General features: G+C 34.3%; 1 protein-coding gene across 6 annotated transcripts in view; it reads left to right on the top strand.

Moving 5' to 3' along the window:
- The window catches only part of LOC148948535 (sialin-like), a 144,594-nt gene extending 133,184 nt beyond the window's left edge, over positions 1–11,410 (top strand). For all 6 annotated transcript variants that reach the window (XM_089093967.1, XM_089093966.1, XM_089093970.1 and 3 more), the window contains 3 exons: positions 3,358–3,490; positions 8,191–8,435; positions 11,187–11,410. In XM_089093967.1, coding sequence (XP_088950093.1) covers positions 3,358–3,490; positions 8,191–8,435; positions 11,187–11,357 — 549 coding nt within the window. In that variant the 3' untranslated portion in view covers positions 11,358–11,410. The remainder of the gene's footprint in view (positions 1–3,357; positions 3,491–8,190; positions 8,436–11,186) is intronic.
- The last annotated feature ends 10,207 nt before the right edge of the window (positions 11,411–21,617 follow it).

Genomic DNA, 21,617 nt, shown 5'->3' with positions numbered 1-21,617 from the left:
CAAGACAGTCTCTAAAAAAAGAAAGACTGTTGATGAAAATTTATGTCCTTTTTATTGAATTTAAAGAAAAAATTTTGTGTTTAATCTGTCAAAAGAGTAGTTCCGTAATAAAGTGATATAACTTGAAGCGACATTACGATACTGAGTACAAAACTAAATTTGACTGTCTTGGAGGTGAATCTCGAAAAAAAAATCATCAACTTGAAATCGTCACTCAAAAATTGGCAGAATATATTTAAAGTTGTGACAGACGAAAAGCAAATCAGCTTCACGTATCAGCTACAAAGTGGCAGAAATAATAGCAAAGCATGGTCACCCATTTACCCATGTACAACAGCGACCTTATCAAAGAGTGTGTCTTAGCTAATTGTGGAGGAAGTAACAGAAAAATATTTGAAAAGATTAGTCTTTCTGCTAGAACTTGCAGCCGCTGCACCGAAGATTTGGGTGGTAACTTGTGTGAACAACTTAAAGATAAAGCTTTGTCTTTTAAGTACCTTTCTCTTGCGATGGAAGAAAGAAAGGACATGAGGGATGCGGCACAATTCCTAATATTTGTACGAAGGATTGATAAAAACTTTCTTGTATATGAGGAGCTATTTAAAATATGCGGTCTTAAAGGGGGAGGATTTCCGAAAAAATATAATAATTTTTTTCCTTTTTTATAACGTTGATATATCAAATAATATTAACATTTTGATAACTAAAATATCAGTATATATATATTAAACTGACAATGCACATTCATTTGTATTTTTTTTAGTAAAGTGCAAATTATGTTCTGGCCTTGGGAAGGCATGGGGTTTTTGAGCCCTACTCATGTTAATTTCTGCTCGTTTTGAGTTCGACTCGGTTATTTATTGTAATTTCTGTTCGTTTTGGGTTTCATTTAATTATCGATGCTGAGTTGTGGTATTTTCACACTTGGTAGATTACTTGATTTTATTTTTGCACATTTATGGTTTAATAGTGTTCTTTACTTTTCTTTGATAAACTTATTTTGTGTAAAAAGTTATTTTTAATTAATTTCTGTTCGTTTTATATTGACATAGTCTTTTCAGGGAAAAAGAAAATAATACTTAAAATCTTTTTGTTTTTTAAGACTTTATAGTTTGGCCTACTATTTGTATACTGGAGAAAAATTTTCAGCAATTTTTAACAACATACACCCTTTTGAAAATCCGGACACAAATAGTTGTGTCTAATTTAGTTTCATACCTCCTCTTGTTGACCTGAAATAGAGAACTTGATACCATTCGCAAAAAAATATTTTTACTTTCTTTGATAGCTAGGATACACTTACGCTATTTTGATTTGGTTAAATCTTAAGAGCAGAAGTGGCCCCGAAAGTTTGAACATAATACCCGCAGTCACTCGTGAGATACTGCTGAGATGCTGTATTGGGAATTAGCATTAACACAGGGCATTTTGGTTTAATCTTAAGGCAACATTTAATTTTTAAACATAATGGTCAAATGAGAGGGTGGGCATGGAAGGAGGACTAGTTGCCTTCCAATCACTTTCGACTATTAAAAAGGGCAATAGCCCTTTCTATTTCAATCGAATGAGCCCTTTTCGAAGTTCCTACGACAACTCCTTCGATGCGAAGCGCCCTGGTCTAAAAAAAAAAAATAATAATAGTACTTGTACCCTTATCGATCTTTACTATAGAATTTCAAGCCTTCCAATCACTTTCGACTATTAAAAAGGGCACTAGCCTTTCAATTTCCAATCGAATGAGCCCTTTTTGAATTTTCTACGACAACACTTTCCATAGCAATCTTATATACCCCCAGGGCATAAATTACAACCCTTGCCCTGAGGGCTGTGAGGGGGTTGTAATCCTCAAAGACCTAATTTCAAGAACTTTCAACTACGTCAAACAAAACGGCTATCTCAAAATTTTGATTCAATGTGTTTGGGGAAATGGTGGCCGTGAGAGGGGCTTCCAGTCACTGCTCTCCAATCACTTTCAACTATTAAAAAAGGCACTAGCCCTTTCAATTTCCAATCGAATGAGCCCTTTTGAAGTTTCTACGACACGCTTTCAATAAAAACCTTATATGCCTCCAAAGCATAACTTACAACCCTTGCCCTGAGGGCTGTGGGGGGTTATCATCCTCAAAGACCTAATTTCCAGAACTTTTAACTACGTTGAAAAAAATTACTATCTCAAAAATTTGATTTGATGCGTCTTGGTAAATGGAAGGTGGGAGAGGGGGTTAGCTGCCCTCCAATCACTTGAAGCTGCTAAAAAGGGCACAAGCCCTTTCAATTTCTAATCGAAGGAGCCCTTTTTGAATTCTCTACAAAAACGCTTTCTATAAAAACCTTATATGCCCCCAGGGCACAACTTACAACCCTTGCCCTGAGGGCTGTGGGGGAAATATCATCCTCAAAAACATAATTTCTGGACTTTTTAACTACTTCGGACAAAATGGCTATCTCAAAATTTTGATTAGATGTGTTCGGGGAAATAGGTGGGCGTGAGAGGGGGGTTAGTTGCCCCCTAATCACTTTCGACTATCAAAAAGGGCACTAGCCCTTTAAATTTCCAATCGAATGAGCCTTTTTTGAAGTTTCTGTGACAACGCTTTCTATAAAAACCTTATATTCCCCCAGAGTATAATTTACAACCCTTGCCCTGAGGGCTGTGAGGGAGTGTTTTCCTCAAAAACATAATTTCTATCTGGAAATCAACTATGCTGAACAAATGGCTATCTCAAAATTTTGATTGGATGTGTTTGGGGAAACGGTGGGCGTGGAAGGGGTGTTACTTGCCTTCTCACTACTTTTGACTATTAAAAAGGGCACGAACCACTCCAATTTTCAATCGAATGAGCCCTTTTCGAAGTTTCTACAACAACTCCTTCGATACGAAGTGTCTTGGTCTAAAGAAAAAAAAAATAAATAAATAATAAATAATACATTGCGCCAACATCGTTCTTTACTTAAGTAGCGCGATTGCGCTGCTTATGAAAAGTTACTTGCCCGTTTTTTGCACTAATATTTTCGCTTTTCATCTGTTTTTAAATTTTTTTTTTTTTTTTAATAACATGACAGGAACTAGAAATTCTTCTTCTCGGAGGAACTAGACATTTAATTAAAAAATTATATTTACAGTTAGTTAAATAAAAGCGAATAAATAAACATATTGAGCAGAACATAGATCAAATACATTCAATCCTACCTTGGAAAAACTCTGACAAATGAGCTGTCTCGATTTAGTGAAAATTTAACATAAACTCAAAGAGTGCCATCTACTTTCAGTAAAAAGCTTGTCTGGGTGCATCCTATCTTGTATGTTTGAAGTTTTTCAATTCCGAAACATAATTTTTTACTTCTTCTTTTTCTTAGAATGGACTGCTATCTGCCACGCCATATCTTCTTAGTTTAGCCACTCACTATCTATGTGGTCCCCTCAGTGACTGGCTTACAACAAAGAAGTTTTGTAGCCTCACAGTTCAAAGAAAAATCTTCACTGCGATTGGTTAGTATTCTGTACTTAATTAAACAGGTCGTTAGAAAAAATGCTGTCTACTGTAGCGAACAGTACATACAACAGTCAAACAGTTCCTGGTAACGAACTGTAAGTAGGGAGCGACCCGGCTAAAAAGTAACCAAAATTCTAAAAAAACGTAATTTTAGTGCCAATAGACACATCGCAATAATTAAACTCCTATGTCTGTTTTTAATATATATCTCTCATCAGGGTCAGTCAGATGCGTCAAAATTTACAAGTCATAGAAAGTTTTCTCTGTGTTTGAAAAAGGAGGAAAGACCACCGAAAAGTTATAGAACCTTAATGAAAATCACACCATCATATTCAGCGTATCAGAGAACCTTACTGTAGAGGTTTCAAGCTCCTATCTACAAAAATGTGGAATTTTTCATTTTTAGCCAGAAGAAAGATCACGGGTGCGTGTTTATTTGTTTTTGTTTTTTTTTTCCCAGGGGTGATCCTATCGACCCAGTGGTCCTAGAATATCGTGGGAGGGCTCATTGGAAAGGAAATTAAAAGTTTTAGTGCCCTTTTTAAGTGACCGAAAATAATGGAGGGCAACTAGGCCCCCTCCCACGCTCATTTTTTTCCCAAAGTCACCCGATCAAAATTTTGAGATAGCCATTTTGTTCAGCATGGTCGAAAGTTATGAGCTTTACCCAATGTTAACATTAGTATTGGTTATTGGGACCCAGCTCAATGGTAACCGAAACTCTAGAAAACGGTATTTTGATACAAATAGATACATAAAAAGAATCGGATTTTAATGCTGATTTCAAATATATAAGTTTCATCAAGCTTAATTATACCCATCAAAAGTTACGTGCCTGAGAAAATTTGGCTGATTTTTGAAAAAAGGGGGAAAGACCCCCTAAAAGTTATAGAACCTTAATGAAAATCACACCATCATATTCAGCGTATCAGAGAACCTTACTGTAGAGGTTTAAAGCTCCTATCTACAAAAATGTGGAATTTTCCATTTTTTGCCAGAAGAAAGATCACGGATGCGTGTTTATTTGTTTTTTTGTTTTTTTGTTGTTTTTTTCCCAGGGGTGATCGTATCGACCAAGTGGTCCTAGAATATCGTAGGAGGGCTCATTGGAACGGAAATTAAAAGTTTTAGTGCCCTTTTTAAGTGACCGAAATTAATGGAGGGCAACTAGGCTCATTGGCCCCTCCCACGCTCATTGTTTTCCCAAAGTCACCTGATCAAAATTTTGAGATAGCCATTTTGTTTAGCATGGTCGAAAATATTATAACTATGTCTTTAGGATGACTTAACCCCTTGAAGCCCCCAGGAGGAGGGCTGAAAGTTATGAACTTTACCCAATGTTAACATTAGTATTGGTTATTGGGACCCGGCTCAATGGGAACCGAAACTCTAGAAAACTGTATTTTGATACAAATAGATACATCAAAAGAATAGGATTTTAATGCTGATTTCAAATATATAAGTTTCATCAAGATTAATCTGGGAAAATTTGGCTAATTTTTGAAAAAAGGGGGAAAGACCTCCTAAAAGTTATAGAACCTTAATGAAAATCACACCATCATATTTAGTGTATCAGAGAACCTTAATGTAGAGGGTTCAAGCTCCTATCTACAAAAATGTGGAATTTTCGATTTTTTGCCAGAAGAAAGATCACGGGTGCGTGTTTATTTGTTTTTGTTTTTTTTTTCCCAGGGGTGATCGTATCGACCCAGTGGTCCTAGAATATCATAGGAGGGCTCATTGTAACGGAAATTAAAAGTTCTAGTGCTCTTTTTAAGTGACCAAAAAAATGGAGGGCAACTAGGCCCCCTCCCACTCTCATTTTTTTCCCAAAGTCACCCGATCAAAATTTTGAGATAGCTATTTTGTTTAGTATGTCCGAAAATATTATAAGTATGTCTTTTAGGATGACTTAATCCCCCGAACTTCCCGGGAGGAGGGCTGAAAGTTATGAACTTTACCCAATGTTAACATATAGTATTGGTTATTGGGAAGTATACAGTACAGACGTTTTTTTTCAGGGGAGATTTTTCCTGGTAGTGGGGGGGGGTCGGGGGTTATGTAGGAGGATTTTTCCATGAAGGAAGTCTTCATGGGGGAAGGGACATTGCTATGAAGGGGACGCCGGACTTCCCAGCATTATTTAAAAAAAAAATCAGAAATTAAATATAAAAAAAAAAGTTTTTCAACTGCAACAGAAGCAGCATCAAAACCCTAAACGAAAAGAAAATATTACATGTATGATAAGGTTCTCCCCCTAGTCAATACTTCACTGATTAAGCCAACAATTTTTTAGTTATTTAAGATGATCGATTTTTTCTATTTACTGGCCGGTGTGATAAAGCGGTCATTTTTAAAGAATTTGAACAAAATTCGAACTTTCGCTTAAAGAGCAAGGTATTGACTAGGGGCGAACCCCCTAGTATACGTATTAAAAATATATTAATATAGAAGGTCGTTACATAAGTTAATTCGTAAGTTACGTATATTTATTACTAATAAAAACGTTCGTAAATAAAATGAAACAATTTTCGAGAAAGCCATTTAACCAAAAAAAAGTAAATTAATATGAAAATTTTGTTTTAATTATTAATGTACTGTGAGCCAAGATCAAAACCTGCATTTATACAAAAACGTTCAAAAATGAAATAAAAAAACAAGTTTTTTTAATTGAAAGTAAGGAGCGACATTAAAACTTAAAACGAACAGAAATTATTCCGTATATGAAAGGGGCTGTCCCCTCCTCAACGCCTTGCTCTTTACGCTAAAGTTTGACTTTCTTACAACTCTATTTTTGTTAAACAATAAAAAACTTTAGCATAAAGTGCGAGGCGTTGAGGCGGGGACAGTCCCTTTCATATACGGAATAATTTCTGTTCGTTTTAAGTTTTAATGTCGCTCCTTACTTTCAGTTTAAAAAAACTTGTTTTTTTATTTAATATATACCTAAGACTACATACTTTCATAAACATGAAATTTCGTGGTAGTCTTTGTCTAGCTCTGATCGTAAACCAATTATATTTATCACACAAGTCTCTTAAGGCTCCGTAAGGCAAGGTAGGCTAATACAAACAAATTTAGTTGCTATATGTTGATATTTGGAATTCTTTCCAAATACCCTTTTCCACCACTGTACAGTATAATGTTCAAAAATAAAAGAAAAACGTCGTATAACATGATTAAAACCATTTGAAACTTATCTGCGGCCTAATTATAGAATTGGGAAAGCTCATACATATTTTTCTTCTCTACACGCAAGGTATGGAACATCTATTGAAAATAGACCCTGGCTTTGAACACAAATTCAAATTTGTTGTAAAATAAATACCAAATAATGGGATTTAAATTTTATGGTTGAATGCTTCAATGTCTTAAGCGTTTACAATGAAACAAGTTGAAATTTATCAAGTAGAGGCTTAACAAAGCAAAGTACCTTTTCTTATCCCCACGAATTTTAGCCACGTGGGAATTTTAGCTGTGGAAATTACGAAAGTCTCATTATCAATCCTCACCCAACAAAAAACCTCACCCACATTTCAACCTTTGCTTGCTATTTCCCGCTATTTCATGGTTCAAAAGGATAATGTTGGACCCAAATGACCAAAATGACATAGGCTGAAAAGCATGGGATGGCCAATTTTAAAGCAGCCTTATTGCATACATAAAAAGATCTTGATTTGTTTAAGGATAACTATATATCGTGCCAAATCTTTTATAATATAAATAATTAATATGAATTGATAATTGATATAATACGAATAATTTTGCACCAACTTTTTTGTTCTTGTGCGCACGAATGCACTTACCACCAATGGAGTGGTCTTAACCATCTCCACTATCCTTTAGCTAGGGTGCGGTTTAATCTTATCCCATTCTTATTTACATATTCACAAGTTTTGAGCAAGAAAAATTGACCAAAATTGTAGACCACCGGCCAATAGTTTAAAAATAGAGGAAAAGAGGAAGGGGATGATAAAGTCGCACTTTCAAACAGACGTGGTTAGGTTTTCTTATATATATAAATGTAAAAGATAATTTTTTGTTATGCCTAGGCAGACGAGCAATATTCTGTGGACAACAGAAGAATTATTTTGTCAACAGAGTAACTGCAACACTATCCATACGACAATTTATATTTAGACTTCTTTTCCAAATTGGAATTATTGACTCTGTTATTTTGACTTTTGACTGGAATTTTGACTCCAAAGCCTTGCAAGTACTGTTGATCCAACCCTTTTTTATTCTACTCTTGCTCCAATTCTTTTAAGATTTTAGCTTCCAAATTTTACATTGACTCTTAAACTCTGAATGTGCATAAAGAAATTTTATAAAAACAGGTAGTAATTTCTGAAAACTGAGATTTTTGCAAGATCTTTTTTTAAAAAGATTAGAAAAATCTAATTCCAGTTTTTCTGGAACCATATTTGATAACTGTCTCATAATGAATTAACAACTCGATAGTGATAATAGTTTTTCAATGCCAGTTTGACTAACCCTGTGATATATGCATTTAAAGCCATTCTCTATATTCAAATGCACGGGAAATGAACATCCCCATCTATTTTTCATCCAGTACTTTGTGCATTATCATCAACGCAAGTAGCCTATATACTTTTAATACTTTATCAATTCATTTTATCAATGGCGTGAATTCACTTATTAGCCGAACTACTTTTAATGAAGTCCCTCTTTACAGGCACTTTGATACCTGGTTTATTAATGTTTTTAATGGGATTATTCGACTGTGAAAATCGAGAACTGGCCCTGTTAGTCTTAGCACTCAGCATTATGATGACAGAGTTTTGTCTCGTTGGTGGATACCAATTCAGTTTGTTTGATGTAGCCCCAGACTATGCAGGAGTCATTACTGGTGTTTCACATACACTTGCAACGTCTCCTGGTTTTTTCTCACCTATTGTGATGGCTTTACTTACCCCAAATGTAAGTTTATTTTTTATTGAATGATTTCTTGTAAAATTTTTGTTGAATTTAGTGTCACGAATTAGGAGCACATTTCTGTAATTTAATTTCAGGTAATTTTTTTGTATCTTAGGAAGGTTACAATAACTTCAATTTGTCAATTTCTCTGTCCCAGAGTGTTTATGGTATCAAATTAGAACTAGGTCAAATTCTTTTTGTGATAGGTAGCACGATAACATTCAATAAGCCCTTGTATGTATATAATATTTTTTATTGTATTTATATTTGAAGTTGTTTTTACGTGCCCTTAATGTAAAGTGCTTGTCTTGATGTTCATTAGTAGTGACTTGAAGTTTTAGCTTGGTATTTTTTTTTTGGGGGGGGGGGGGCGTATGATTATTGAATAGATTTTAAAACTCAGGGGGTTTTCAAGTTTCTATAGGGATAATGCTATTGAAATTGTAGCAAAGTAAGGTTAAGGTTGCCGATCAGCTCTCATAAGCTGTTATAACGTATGTTTTGGTTGGTGTGTTAATCCACCCTATGTAGGGTGGTATAATTACGGTCCTAAGGTGAGTAAACTTTGGTAGCGTGTCCCTAGGATTTGGTCCTACTAATAACCTTGAGCGTGCCGACTGGGAATTACTCAGAATTGTAGAGAGTTTGGTTATAATAAAATACTTTTTTTGTGGAATCGAATTACACAGTCTATATATATATATATATATATATATATATATATATATATATATATATATATATATATATATATATATATATATATATATATATATATATATATATATATATATATATATATATATATATATATATATATATATATATATATATATATATATATATATATATATATATATATATATATATATATATATATATATATATATATAATGTTTGTGCTAAATTAATGAGAGAAAAATAAGTAGTAAGATATGACGTTGTATCAAAGCGAAGATTTTGAATTACAAGCATTTCTGATATTGTATCAAACAAAGATGTTGAATTGCAAGCAATTCAAGGTGGCTTATACTTTTGATAATGAAAAGGATACACAAACATTTATAAAATGATGTGTCTTCATTTCTGGGGTGATGTTCACCCCGGGTGAACTTTTTCTCCATTTCTGGGTTGATCGCCTTCAACGATTGGTGCTACGATTCATTTAAATAAGGCTAGTTTATATTATGAAGTTTTATTCAGAATTATGCAAACACTATATATACTCTAGTGATACGGAAGATGTGTGAAAAAAATGAAAGAAAAAGGTGAAGCCTGTAGGGATACCACAAACTTTTAGTTTTTTGCGTGAAAGTCCTTTAGTGCATTTCTGAATAGCTAGACTCGAAGTTCAAAGGTACCACAGGTTCAAAGCGGAATTCTCCCAACTTTTCTGAATATTGTGAAAAATTGTGCAGATTTTTTTACCCTGACAATAGGTGTTTTATTTGTTTTTGATTCTTTTCAATCATAAAATGTCACTTGGCACCAAAACCACCGTGTTTTCCTATCATTATCATGGCGTCCACGGTATTGCATACCTAATATAGAGGGTACCTCACTTCATATAACCAGAAAAAAACAGCTTCTTAAATAAATTTCCAAATATAAAATATCACTTTTTGACATTGAATCAGGAGTGATATTTAATACCGTATTACACTGAAAAGTATAAAAGTAATGACAAAAATTGTGAGGCATTAATGGAGGTGAGGGATAGGCCTATATATTTTTTAGTTCAAGTATGTTTGTTTAGCTAAAAATAACAGAGCATTGCATAATCATTAGGTCATTTTATAATTAATGGGATTACATGAATAATTAGCTATACATATTTTTGAAACTTTTTTTACAAAAAAAAGTGCCTTATATCCTCGATGAGTGAATATTAAGACATTTTCTGTAGTTTCTCATAATGCAGGAAGTGTTGTGAAGACTGGACAAAGGGTAATAATGTTAATTCAGTTTTACAAAAAAGGCTATTTTGCTTTGGAAATTGTTTCGAATCAGTTTAATGATTAAGAAAATGAGTGATTGTCAAACTAATTGATGTCAAAGGAATGATGTCAAAAACAATGATATTACGAAGGCAAGAGTCTTAAACGTCTAAGTAGAAATTACAAAGGAATGCCATTTGACATTTGAGTGAGGGGAAATATATATGTGTGTTTATTGCAGTTTTATTGTGATTTAATAATATTTCTTATTCCAATTCAACGGCCGATGGGGTGGAGCAGCATTTCTTACAGAATCGGGACAAAGGTCAAACTTTAACGTAAAGACTGTGGGGAGTTTAAGAGGGAGCAGCCGCCAAATACATAATAATTTCTTTTAGTTTTAAGTTTCTTCTAAGGCCACCTTAAATAAAAAAGAATATAAATATTTCAAATTTAAAAATAAATTGAGTAATATAACTCCTAGTTTTAGGGCGTACTACATTTACAGATATATACATGCCAAGCACATATATTTACACATACGACACATTATAGGGGAAAGAAAAGTGGAAGGTGATCTGGAAACAGTTACCACAATTTAAAGGCCATATTCATAGCTTTCTTGCTTAGTACAGCAGTATTTATTTAAAGCTTATGAATGGCTTTATCTTAAAGTAGATTCATCGCAGTAGAGCCAGGGCTGTATAGACGACTGTACCTATTTCAATTTGAGCCATTAATCCCGCTTATTTTATAGTGCTCCATCAATCAAACCGTTATAAGGTTTATATTTGCCACTGTTACTCTATTTTTTTAGGGAACAAAAGAGGAATGGTTGGTGGTATTCTACATAACCGGCACAATCTACATTATTTGCTGTGTTACTTATTCTTTGTTTGGAACAAGCAAGCCTTTGGTTATTAAGAGAAGAAGGAATTCTATCATCGATCCAAGCATAATAGTGCCATTGAATTCAAATAAAAAATGATTTATCACCCATAAATTACGTATTCTAGTATTGAATAAAGAATGACCGTTTTATACTTTGTATAGTTTCAATGAATGAACAACAAAGGTGCACACTGACGAAAAACTAAGGGGCTTGGGATGACTTTGCTTGAGATAATATGCTACTAAGCAACTTCAACATTCTTCAGTTTTTTTTTCTTTTTCTTTGGCTTCTTCTTTTAGATTTCATGAATTCAAAAGAGATCAAACAATTCAGTTTTTAACCTTTAAAATATCGGTCTACAGAATTTTCTTGCCCCCACGCTGTTTTTGCTAAACTTTTTTTCGCTCCGTTTGCATCTTCTCTTTCCAGAAGAAGCGCTGGAACACTATCCAGCCTTGTCACTCCATCAAGACTTGCACCAATTCATGATTTAAAATCGTCTTGTATCGAGTCAGGATTTAGATTGTTTTGCTCCGAATCATTCTGCAGCCGCTTCTTAGCTTGTTTCAACGCTAAGTCAGGATTTGACTCGATTTACACTTTTTCAGGACTTAACTTGCCTTTGCACCAAAACAGGACTCTATTTAGTTTTCGCTTCTAATCAGAACTTAATTCGTTTTTCACATGGTACCCGAAATTGTACAGCTTGTACTTTGCTTGTTTTTCAGAACTTAATGCATCTTGATACCGAATCAAGGCTTAGCTCATTCTGCATTGAATCAAAACTTAACTCATTTTTGCACGAGCGTCACGGGCTTATTTCTGCCCAATGTCACGATTTAGCGGGAGGTTCGAAAACAGGATCAGCCGCTTTGTGGCATGTTTGAAACAGGTTTAATGCAGCCTGGCCGCTTCAACACAAAAATGAATTCTTGTCGAAAAGGGGCATGTTTAAGAGCTGACGTCACAAGACTTGTTTTGTTTCTTAAGCTAATACGAAGGTGATGACATGCCAATTCTAAACCAAAAACGTACTCTATGGAAATGCGGCACGTTTAGGCACTACGTCAAAAACTGGTTTCTGTCACAAAACTTGAATGTCTCTTGTTTTGGCTTTTGGCAAGGATACAAAGACATATCCATCGTATATATAGGTCTGCTAATTATGAGTTATGGAGTTGGTACTTTGAATAGAAGATGGCATATGAGACGCGAATCTCTTATTTTTAAGTGCTATTTTGAAGTCTAATTTTGGATGTGTCAAACGTTCACAGGTCTAGATAAATATTTGCAGGTACTGCAGATTATCCCATATACAGGTTTCAATGTGTCCTTCGCAGTGAAAATCAGCGACCGGTAGCACTAATTTATGATAATTTGGGTGGGGGATGTTTTCCACTGTTTGTGTTGTTCCAATAAACTACCAAAACAGGTTGTTTCAATAAGAATTCTTGTAAACAGTATTTTTATTAATCTAGAGGGTTGGTTAAAAAGTAGTTCTTAATTAAAAATTTGAATAAACTTGCCCTGAAAATATGGAATGCTTAGCAAACTTTCACATGTCATACACTATTAACTGGGAAATTTGATTCAGGAGGCCCTTTTTAAGACTTAGGAAAAAAGGTTTAATTTTAGCGTAAAGAGCAGGGTATTGAGGAGGAGGCACCGCACAAATATATTAATTTCTGTTTTTTTTAAGTTTTAGTGCTGCTCCTTGCTCTCAGTTGAAAAATATTTTTTCTTAAAATTCAATTTTTGATCGTTTTTCGAATAATAACGGGACACACTCCTCCCCATTCATGGCAATTTCCCCAAGGAAAACTCCCCCAAGGAAAGTTCCCACGCGCAAGATAGTACCCCCATGAATTTTACCTCGTAAAAGTTCATGCTCACTGGAAATGCCCATCCCCCTCCTCAAAAAAAAAATCTTGTTCACTATTCTGGACGAAAAATTCTTCTGAACATAATCTAACTCGAAAAAATACTTGTTTGTAACTTTATTTATGATCATTTTTTTAATTCATACCAAAAATCACCTCTATGTTGAAAATGTTTCAAAGGTCCATCCCCTCCAACAGGAAGTTTCTTGTGTGGAAAATTTTATAGCAGAGAATTATTACTGATGATAGTTCTTCATGGATTACTTCTCATGAGGTAAATGAGTAAATTTTGCTTATGAATTCAGGCAAACTTCCCGCCGGGTAAAATTTTTGTTGAAGTCAACCGCCCTCCCCCCACTATTTTCTGGCGTCCTCTTTCCCTGTTTTTTTTTCTCACTATTCCTTTAGAATAAACTTGTATATTTGGTCAATTATTGGCCCCTTTGTCATATTGCCCCCCTCCCCCAAAGATTTTGCTCATTGGTGCTTTTGTCACATTGCCCCACCCCTCCCACCAAGATTTTGCTATCGATCCGCCCCTGGACTAGAGCTCTCAATTGCTGATCTAATCAGCATCCTCCAGAGTATCAGTGATCACAAGGTGGAGTTGCAGATGACGAAGGGCAGTCCCCCTTCCATATGAAATAGATCCTGCTCATTTTGGGATTTAATGATACTCTAATTTCATAATAACAGCGTAGACCAGAAATATTCCTAGAAAGCAGACCAAAAAGCAACCCAGATACATTTTTTAAAGTTTCTTTTGTCCCCCCCCCCCCAAAAAAAATAAAAATTCTGGTTATGGCCCTGGTCATTATACATCGTTTTTTACTCCCGCAATCCCCTTGTCTCTCACTTAGAACTAATTCTGTATTTATCTGATGGTTCAATTAGAACTATGATGTTTTGGCATTAAAATACACCATTTGGGATATCCCCCTCCCTCCCTAACTGCAGAAGACTCACAGGATTCTATTGTAGAAGTTTAAGGGCCTTTTTAAGTTTATAATTTGTCCACTGCTTACAGATAGGATTTGTTATTGGAAAACTTTGAAGATATGTTTTGCAACCTGCAAATCCCGAATTTTAACTGTCAGCTGTCAAGTTCGTGCTTTCTTTTTCATAAAAAACAACGGTACTTGTCTAGAATCTAGGTACACACGCGAGAAGTGGAGTGTCGTTAATTCTAATTAAATAAAAAAAATTGGGACTAAAATATAATTGTTTAGAAACAAAAATGGTCTTTATATTTACACTTTTGGGGAGGGGGTGGGGTAAAGCATAGCATATGCTTTTTTATAGAAAACTCATTCACAGATTCTGAAAGGTGATATGGGCCTGTTTTCGTTAAAACTACGTAGGTCTATTGTGATGCTTAGGTTTTGGTTGAAGCTCATTAGGTGTAATGAAGATAGACTAGTAAGAGCTGCTTATTATCAGATCTTGAGTTATGGCTCGAAAACGTCGTGGCCATCCCAAATCAGGTCATTACTAGAAAGAGTGGGGATGCCTTACTTACGGAATGATGGTCTTGGGACCCAGGAACCACTAACAGATTTAGTAAGCCAGCTACGACTTATCTAAGAGGGTTAAGAAATCCAGTATTGGAAAGGGCTGGCTTTAAACCCTACTACATTGAATCATTTTAATCAGGCTAAACCTAGATTTGGAGAGGGAATTTATTTTAAATTTAATTTACCGGCTATGATCTTATGTCGATGGATTCAGCTTAGGGTGAATTACCTTCCAATCCAGAGCAGGCAAATGGTGTTCGACAGGGGGATAGTACATCCTAATGGTCGGTATGTGTGTCCTCTTTGTAGGGATGAGGACGAAGATTTGGACCATTTTCTCCGAAAGTGAGTAGTAAGCGCCCAATTAGTTAAAAACATACATTCAAACCTACGCCTGAGGCATGGATATGTGTGTAAGTTTTCAAGTAATTGGGGTTACCAGGGTCATTTGCCTATTACAATGACCTTCCGGTTTTTCTGGTAGGTAATTCTAATCTAGAGGTCAATACATCTTTCAAAGAGGAACGAGTACGCAATACCGGTCCTAGTGTGATTGATTTTTTGGACAATTGTCGTTAGTCAAGACTAGTTTGTTAGGAATGTGTCGTTGTTAAAGCTAACTCTCATTGGAAAAAAGGGTTATAAAGCTTTTTGTTTTTGATAAGAATTGCACAATGAATGTTTGCGAATTTTTTGCGAAAAGGTATTTGCGTAAAGGTATTGCGATGGTTAAGAATACCTCACGGGTGAAACTCCCCTTTTTCGAAAATCGGGCTCCCTGTTTTCAAAACCCCTTTTTCTTCTGAGGCTTGGAGCATTTGGCGGCTAGATATTAAACGTAATGAAATTTATATAATTGCAATCTGCATAAAAACCCAATTCCTGTCAATTGTTATCAAAATTCCATTTTTGAAGTTTCGCTTACTATTGAGTCGTATCCCCCAACGCCACCTATGAAAAGATTCTTTTAAAAGAAACACTTCAAATTGAAAAAAGAAACCATAAGCAAATAATCTTAACAAAGTTTAATCTCTTCCAAAAGAAACTTAAAAAGTAAACAAAGTCAACCAATTTGGCATTTCTCACTGCCAAATTCCTACGATATTTTTGAGTATATAAAAAATATAATTTCCCATTCATGTTAAACTTTAATTGAACAAATATTAGACAAATCTACTTCACTTATACAAGTAGAATTATCAGGAAAGATTTCTGTCTCGAGAGGTTTATCTGATATTGGAATACGGTTTTTTAGATTGTGCAATTGAAGATGTATCGCTTCTGGAACTTATTTTTAGTCTCAGGTTCTTTACAGGGCTTCTGTCTTCTTCATTAGCATCTATCTTTCCTTTTTCAACCGACCACTTCGTTTCCGTAGCCTCAGAGTTTCTAAGTTTTCTTTTCAGCTTTTGCTGGGTCTTCCGGGTTTTCTTTTCTACTTTTCCTGTAATTGCTTCATCTTTCATATCAAGTGGAATTTCCTTCTTTGTTTCACTTATTTCACACTTGGAATGAAAGTCAAATTCGTCATAACGAGGATGTAAAGATCCTGATGCCAGCAGAGCATAGGACTTTAACTCACTTTCTGTTAGTTTGTTTATCACTATTGTAGAGGACTTCAATTGTCTCCGAATTCCAGGTATTTCAGCGAGCCTAATGAAACATCCTTGTCATTTTTTTATTTCCTGAAATGGAAACAGAGATCATTGAAATATTGATCTTTTTTCTGCATTGGCAAAAAATATTGCATTCAAAATTCTTTACAGTCTCATAAAATGTAATTAAACAAATATAAAAGATTTTTCAACTAAAGTAAGGAGCAAGTTTAAAACTCATAACAGATTTAAGCTACTTTGTATATAAGGGAGGGACCCCCAATTTTCTTTAAAAAATCTGGAAAAAAGCCAACTTCACAATAAAGAGTAAGGAGTTAAGGATGAGACAGACTTTTGATCTTTTACATAATTAAATAAATAAATAAATAAAAAACTTGCGAATATTTTCATTCGAACTTAACTTGTAGGAAATAATCAAAGCACTCAAAACGAGCAAATCCCCTATGTCTTCCCAATTTAATTTTCTTTCATATGAATACTTGTCATTTTAAACTTAAAATATGCTAAATTCTTGATTTTCATTCTAACTTAAACTTCACAATAAAGAGTAATGGGGTTAAGGATGAGACAGACTTTTGATCTTTTACATAATTAAATAAATAAATAAATAACAAAAAAACTTGCGAATATTTTCATTCTAACTTAACTTGTAGGAAATAATCGAAGCAAACTCAAAACGAGCAAATCCCCTATGTCTTGCCAATTTAATTTTCTTTCATATGAATACTTGTCATAATTTAGAAAAAACCAATTAGCTGGGATGCCAAATGGACACTTTTAGTGGCTTTTGGATACTTTTTTTTTACTTTGAAGGACACAGGGATACTATTGAGTAAAAAAAGGCAACTTTTTGAAAAAAAGGACACTTTTTGGTCATTTTCCAAAATCAAAACCAAATGGCTTTATTTTCTTCTTTTTTTTGACTGCTTTTAATTTGTAATTTACTTTTAGGCTTTGGTAACGGCTTACACACTCTTTCTGTCATTTTTTTATTTCCTGAAATGGAAACAGAGATCATTGAAATATTGATCTTTTTTCTGCATTGTCAAAAAATATTGCATTCAAAATTATTTACAGTCACATGAAATGTAATTAAACAAATATAAAAGATTTTTCAACTAAAGTAAGGAGCAAGTTTAAAACTCATAATAGATTGAAGCTACTTTGTTTATAAGGGTCGGACCCCCAATTCCCTTTAGAAAATTTGGAAAAAAGTCAACTTCACAATAAAGAGTAAGGAGTTTAGGATGAGACAGACTTTTGATCTTTTACATAATTAAATAAATAAAAAAATAAAAAAAAACTTGGGAATATTTTCATTCTAACTTAACTTGTAGGAAATAATCAAATCAAACTCAAAACGAGAAAATCCCCTATGTCTTCCCAATTTAATTTTCTTTCATATGAATACTTTTCATTTTAAACTTAAAATATGCTAAATTCTTGATTTTCATTCTAACTTAAACTTCACAATAAAGAGTAAGGGGTTAAGGATGAGACAGACTTTTGATATTTTAAATAATTAAATAAATAAATAAAAAAAAAAAAAACTTGCGAATATTTTCATTCTAACTTAACTTGTAGGAAATAATCGAAGCAAACTCAAAACGAGCAAATCCCCTATGTCTCCCCAACTTAATTTTCTTTCATATGAATACGTGTAATAATTTGGAAAAAACCAATTAAATGTGATGCTAAATGGACAATTTGAGTGGCTTTTTGATACTTTTTTTTACTTTGAATTAAAAATGGAAAATCGTGAGTCAAAAAAGGAAAATGTTTGAAAAAAAGGACACTTTTTGGACATTTTCAAAAATAAAAACCAAATGTCTTTATTTTCTTCTTTTTTTTGACTGCTTTTAATTTGTACTTTACTTTTAGGCTTTGGTAACGGCTTACACACACACACACACACACACACACACATACACACACTCACACACGCACACTCGCACACACACACACACACACACACACACACACACACACACACACACACACACACACACATGTCTAGCCACGCCATGTAACATGGCGGGCCATGTAACCTCGTCTAAATTAACCATAAAAAATTAAATAAAGTTATGTCGACTTTGCATATTATTAATTGGAATTTAACACTTAAACGCACTTGCAAAAATCCGGGGAAGAATTTTTTTTTTTTTTTGAAACGCTTTCTGGGTTTCATTAAAAAAGTGACGTTCCTCGCAAAAACATAAGTTGTATTAAGTCATCCTAAAAGACATATTTATCATATTTTCGACCATGCTGAACAAAATGGCTATCTCAAAATTTGTATCGCGTGACTTTTGGAAAAAAATAAGCGTGAGAGGGGGCCTAGTTGCCCTCCATTTTTTTTGGTCACTTAAAAAGGGCACTAGAACTCTTAATTTCCGTTCCAATGAGCCCTCCCACGATATTCTAGGACCACTGGGTCGATACGTCTGGTAAAAAATGTAAAATTCCACATTTTTGTAGATATGAGCTTGAAACCTCTTCAGTAGGGTTCTCTGATACGCTGAATATGATGGTGTGATTTTCATTAAGGTTCTATATTTTTTAGGGGGTTTTCCCCCCTTTTTTTTGAAAATCAGACAAATTTTCTCAGGCACGTTTGAAACCTCTGCAGTAGGGTTCTCTGATACGCTGAATATGATGGTGTGATTTTCATTAAGGTTCTATATTTTTTAGGGGGTAATTTCTCTTCCCCCATGAAAAATTCCTCCATGGAGAGATCCTACCAGGTAACTCCCTCCCCCAACCCTCCATCGACCACAAAAAAAACTGAAAACGGATGTATACTTCCCAAAAACAGTTCAAATTTTTTTCCAATTCTTTAAAAATGACCCCTGAATCAAAAAGGTCGCTTAATTAGAATAAATAGCTCTTTTGAAAGCAATAAACAAACTTTAGCCTAAACAGTGAGGTATTGACGAAGGGGCGAACCCCCTCGTATACGAAATAATTTCTGTTCTTTTTAAGTTTTAAAGTTGCTCCTTACTTTCAGTTGAAAAACTTTCAACTGAAAGTTTTATTTATTTAAACTAGTGTCTAGTTTAAATTTTAGTTTAAAATTTAGTTTCTGATCGTTTTTAAATAGTGCTTGTAAATCTGACACCACCTACATAGAAAATTTCTCTTCCCCAATGAAAATTTCCTCCATGGCGAGATCCTACCACGTAACTCCCACCCCCCACCCCCCCCTCGACCCCAAAAAAAAACTGAAAACGGCTGTATACTTCCCAAAAACCAAAGCTATATGCAAACAAAGGGCAAAGCTCATAACTTGCAGTCCTCCCCCGGGCATGTGAGGGATTAAATCATCCTCAAAGACATAGTTATTAGATTTTTTTTAATAAATATGGCAATTTCAAACTTTTAATCCGGTGACTTTGGGAAAAAATGATCCTAGGAGGGGGCTTAGTTGCCGTCCAAATCCTTAGGTCACTTAAAAAGGACACTATAAATTTTAATTTCTATTTGAATGAGGCCTCTCTCAATATTCTAGGACCTCTGGGTCGATACAGTCACCCCTGAAAAAAAAAAACAAATAAACACGCATCCTGATAAAAAAAACTAATGGTTTTATTCCAAAAAATTTTTTAAATAAAAATGCAAAATATGGGTCCAATTCGATTGTTTGAGCCTCTTCATTATAATTCTCAATGAAATTTGACCATCGTTCAACTGACGCGGTATACTTGTTTTTTTTTTTTTTTTTTTTTTTTTTTTTTTTTTTTTCATTTTTTGGCTCAATAGTGTCCCTGTGTTCTTCAAAGTAAAAAAGTGTCCAAAAGCCTTTAACTCAACCCTCATGCAACTGAATCCCTTTTGTATAAGTTTCAAATATTTTATATTATTATAATGAATACATCGAAGAGTTATATTTTGCCTTTTTGTTTAAAAGGATCCTTGCTAAATGTAATATTGCTAGGAACTTAGTTTTCAGTAATTTATAACGGTAATGGAATTGATCCTGAGCTTTAAATTACTTGATCAGATACCTTTTGATCCTAAGCTTTAGATTACTTGAATAGATATCTTAGCGTTTTAAAGATGACATTTGAGTTGTATATGCTTGAGTGGGTCACATATGGTTGAGATATTAAGCGTTTTGAATCCGATAAGAGTAAATTCTTGTTTTAGATGTTAATGTATTCAGTTTCTTTAGTATATAATGTAATTTCAATTTGGATTTTTAAACAGTTTTGAATACCCATTCTATCAATATAAGTTCAAAAATGTATGGCGTTTTTGATTGTGAGTACATTGGGGTGAAGAAATCAGCGTGTGGTGTGATTTTTGAATGCTCATTTCTACTGATGACTACTGATCTTCAGGAGGTCTCTTGTTATCACTGGTTTATAAACTATAATATGTATGCGTACAGTGAAGAGAGCTGGCGGAGTACACTTTACTTTATAAACAAAATAGGTTTGTATAATAGAACGATTCATCCATCCTATACCAACGGGGAGGATTTATCCCATGTTCAGGATGAAGTTAGAGAGATATGCTGTTTTTTTGGCGTAACTGCACTGTATGCAAAAGGGAATGTACCCTCTGATAGACTTTTAATTGAGAAATGCAAGTCAGATATACCAATATTCAACCTGAAGGATTTTGGTTGTGAGAAATTTCCGGGTAAGATACACAACCCCGAGGATGAAGTTCGATTTTTTAGTAAATGGGTACCAATACATATTCCTTCTCGGAATATGTGTGTCAGATATTCTAAGAAGAAGACGAAGCAAGTCCCTAATATAGATTGGAATCATACTGAGTGGACGACAAACAATGATGAATTATTAGAATAGTCATCACACTCATGACTAACCAACGGTCTTTTTAAAGACCACTAATTCTATAAACACTTCGTAACTATGGTAATATAAATCTTTTAGTTTCAATGTTTGAAGCTAGCTTCAGCTGAAGCTTAGGATAGTAGCGGACATCCTACTGTAGGGACTCATTTGAATGACAATTAAAAGTTCTAGTGCTCTGTTTAAGTGAGCAAAAACAAAAAACTGAAAGGGTAACTATGCTCCATTCAATGTTCAATTTCCCCAAAGTTACACAATTCAAATTTTTAGAAAGCCATTTTGTTCAGCATAGTCGAAATATCTAATAACTATGTCAGACATGCGTGTGTGTGTATGTGTGTGGTGTGTGTGTGTGTGTGTGTGTGTGTGTGTGTGTGTGTGTCTGTGTGTGTGTGTGTGTGTGTGTGTGTGTGTGTGTGTGTGTGTGTGTGTGTGTGTGTGTGTGTGTGTGTGTGTGTGTGTGTGTGTGTGTGTGTGTGTGTGTGTGTGTGTGTGTGTGTGTGTGTGTGTGTGTGTGTGTGTG

This window comes from Artemia sp. Qi Xiang Cuo, chromosome 9, assembly GCF_049724085.1.
Source record: "Artemia sp. Qi Xiang Cuo chromosome 9, ASM4972408v1, whole genome shotgun sequence".
NCBI classification, from domain to species: Eukaryota; Metazoa; Arthropoda; class Branchiopoda; order Anostraca; family Artemiidae; genus Artemia; species Artemia sp. Qi Xiang Cuo.
Note: the sequence above shows the minus strand (reverse complement) of the source record. Positions and strands in the feature narration are given on the sequence as shown.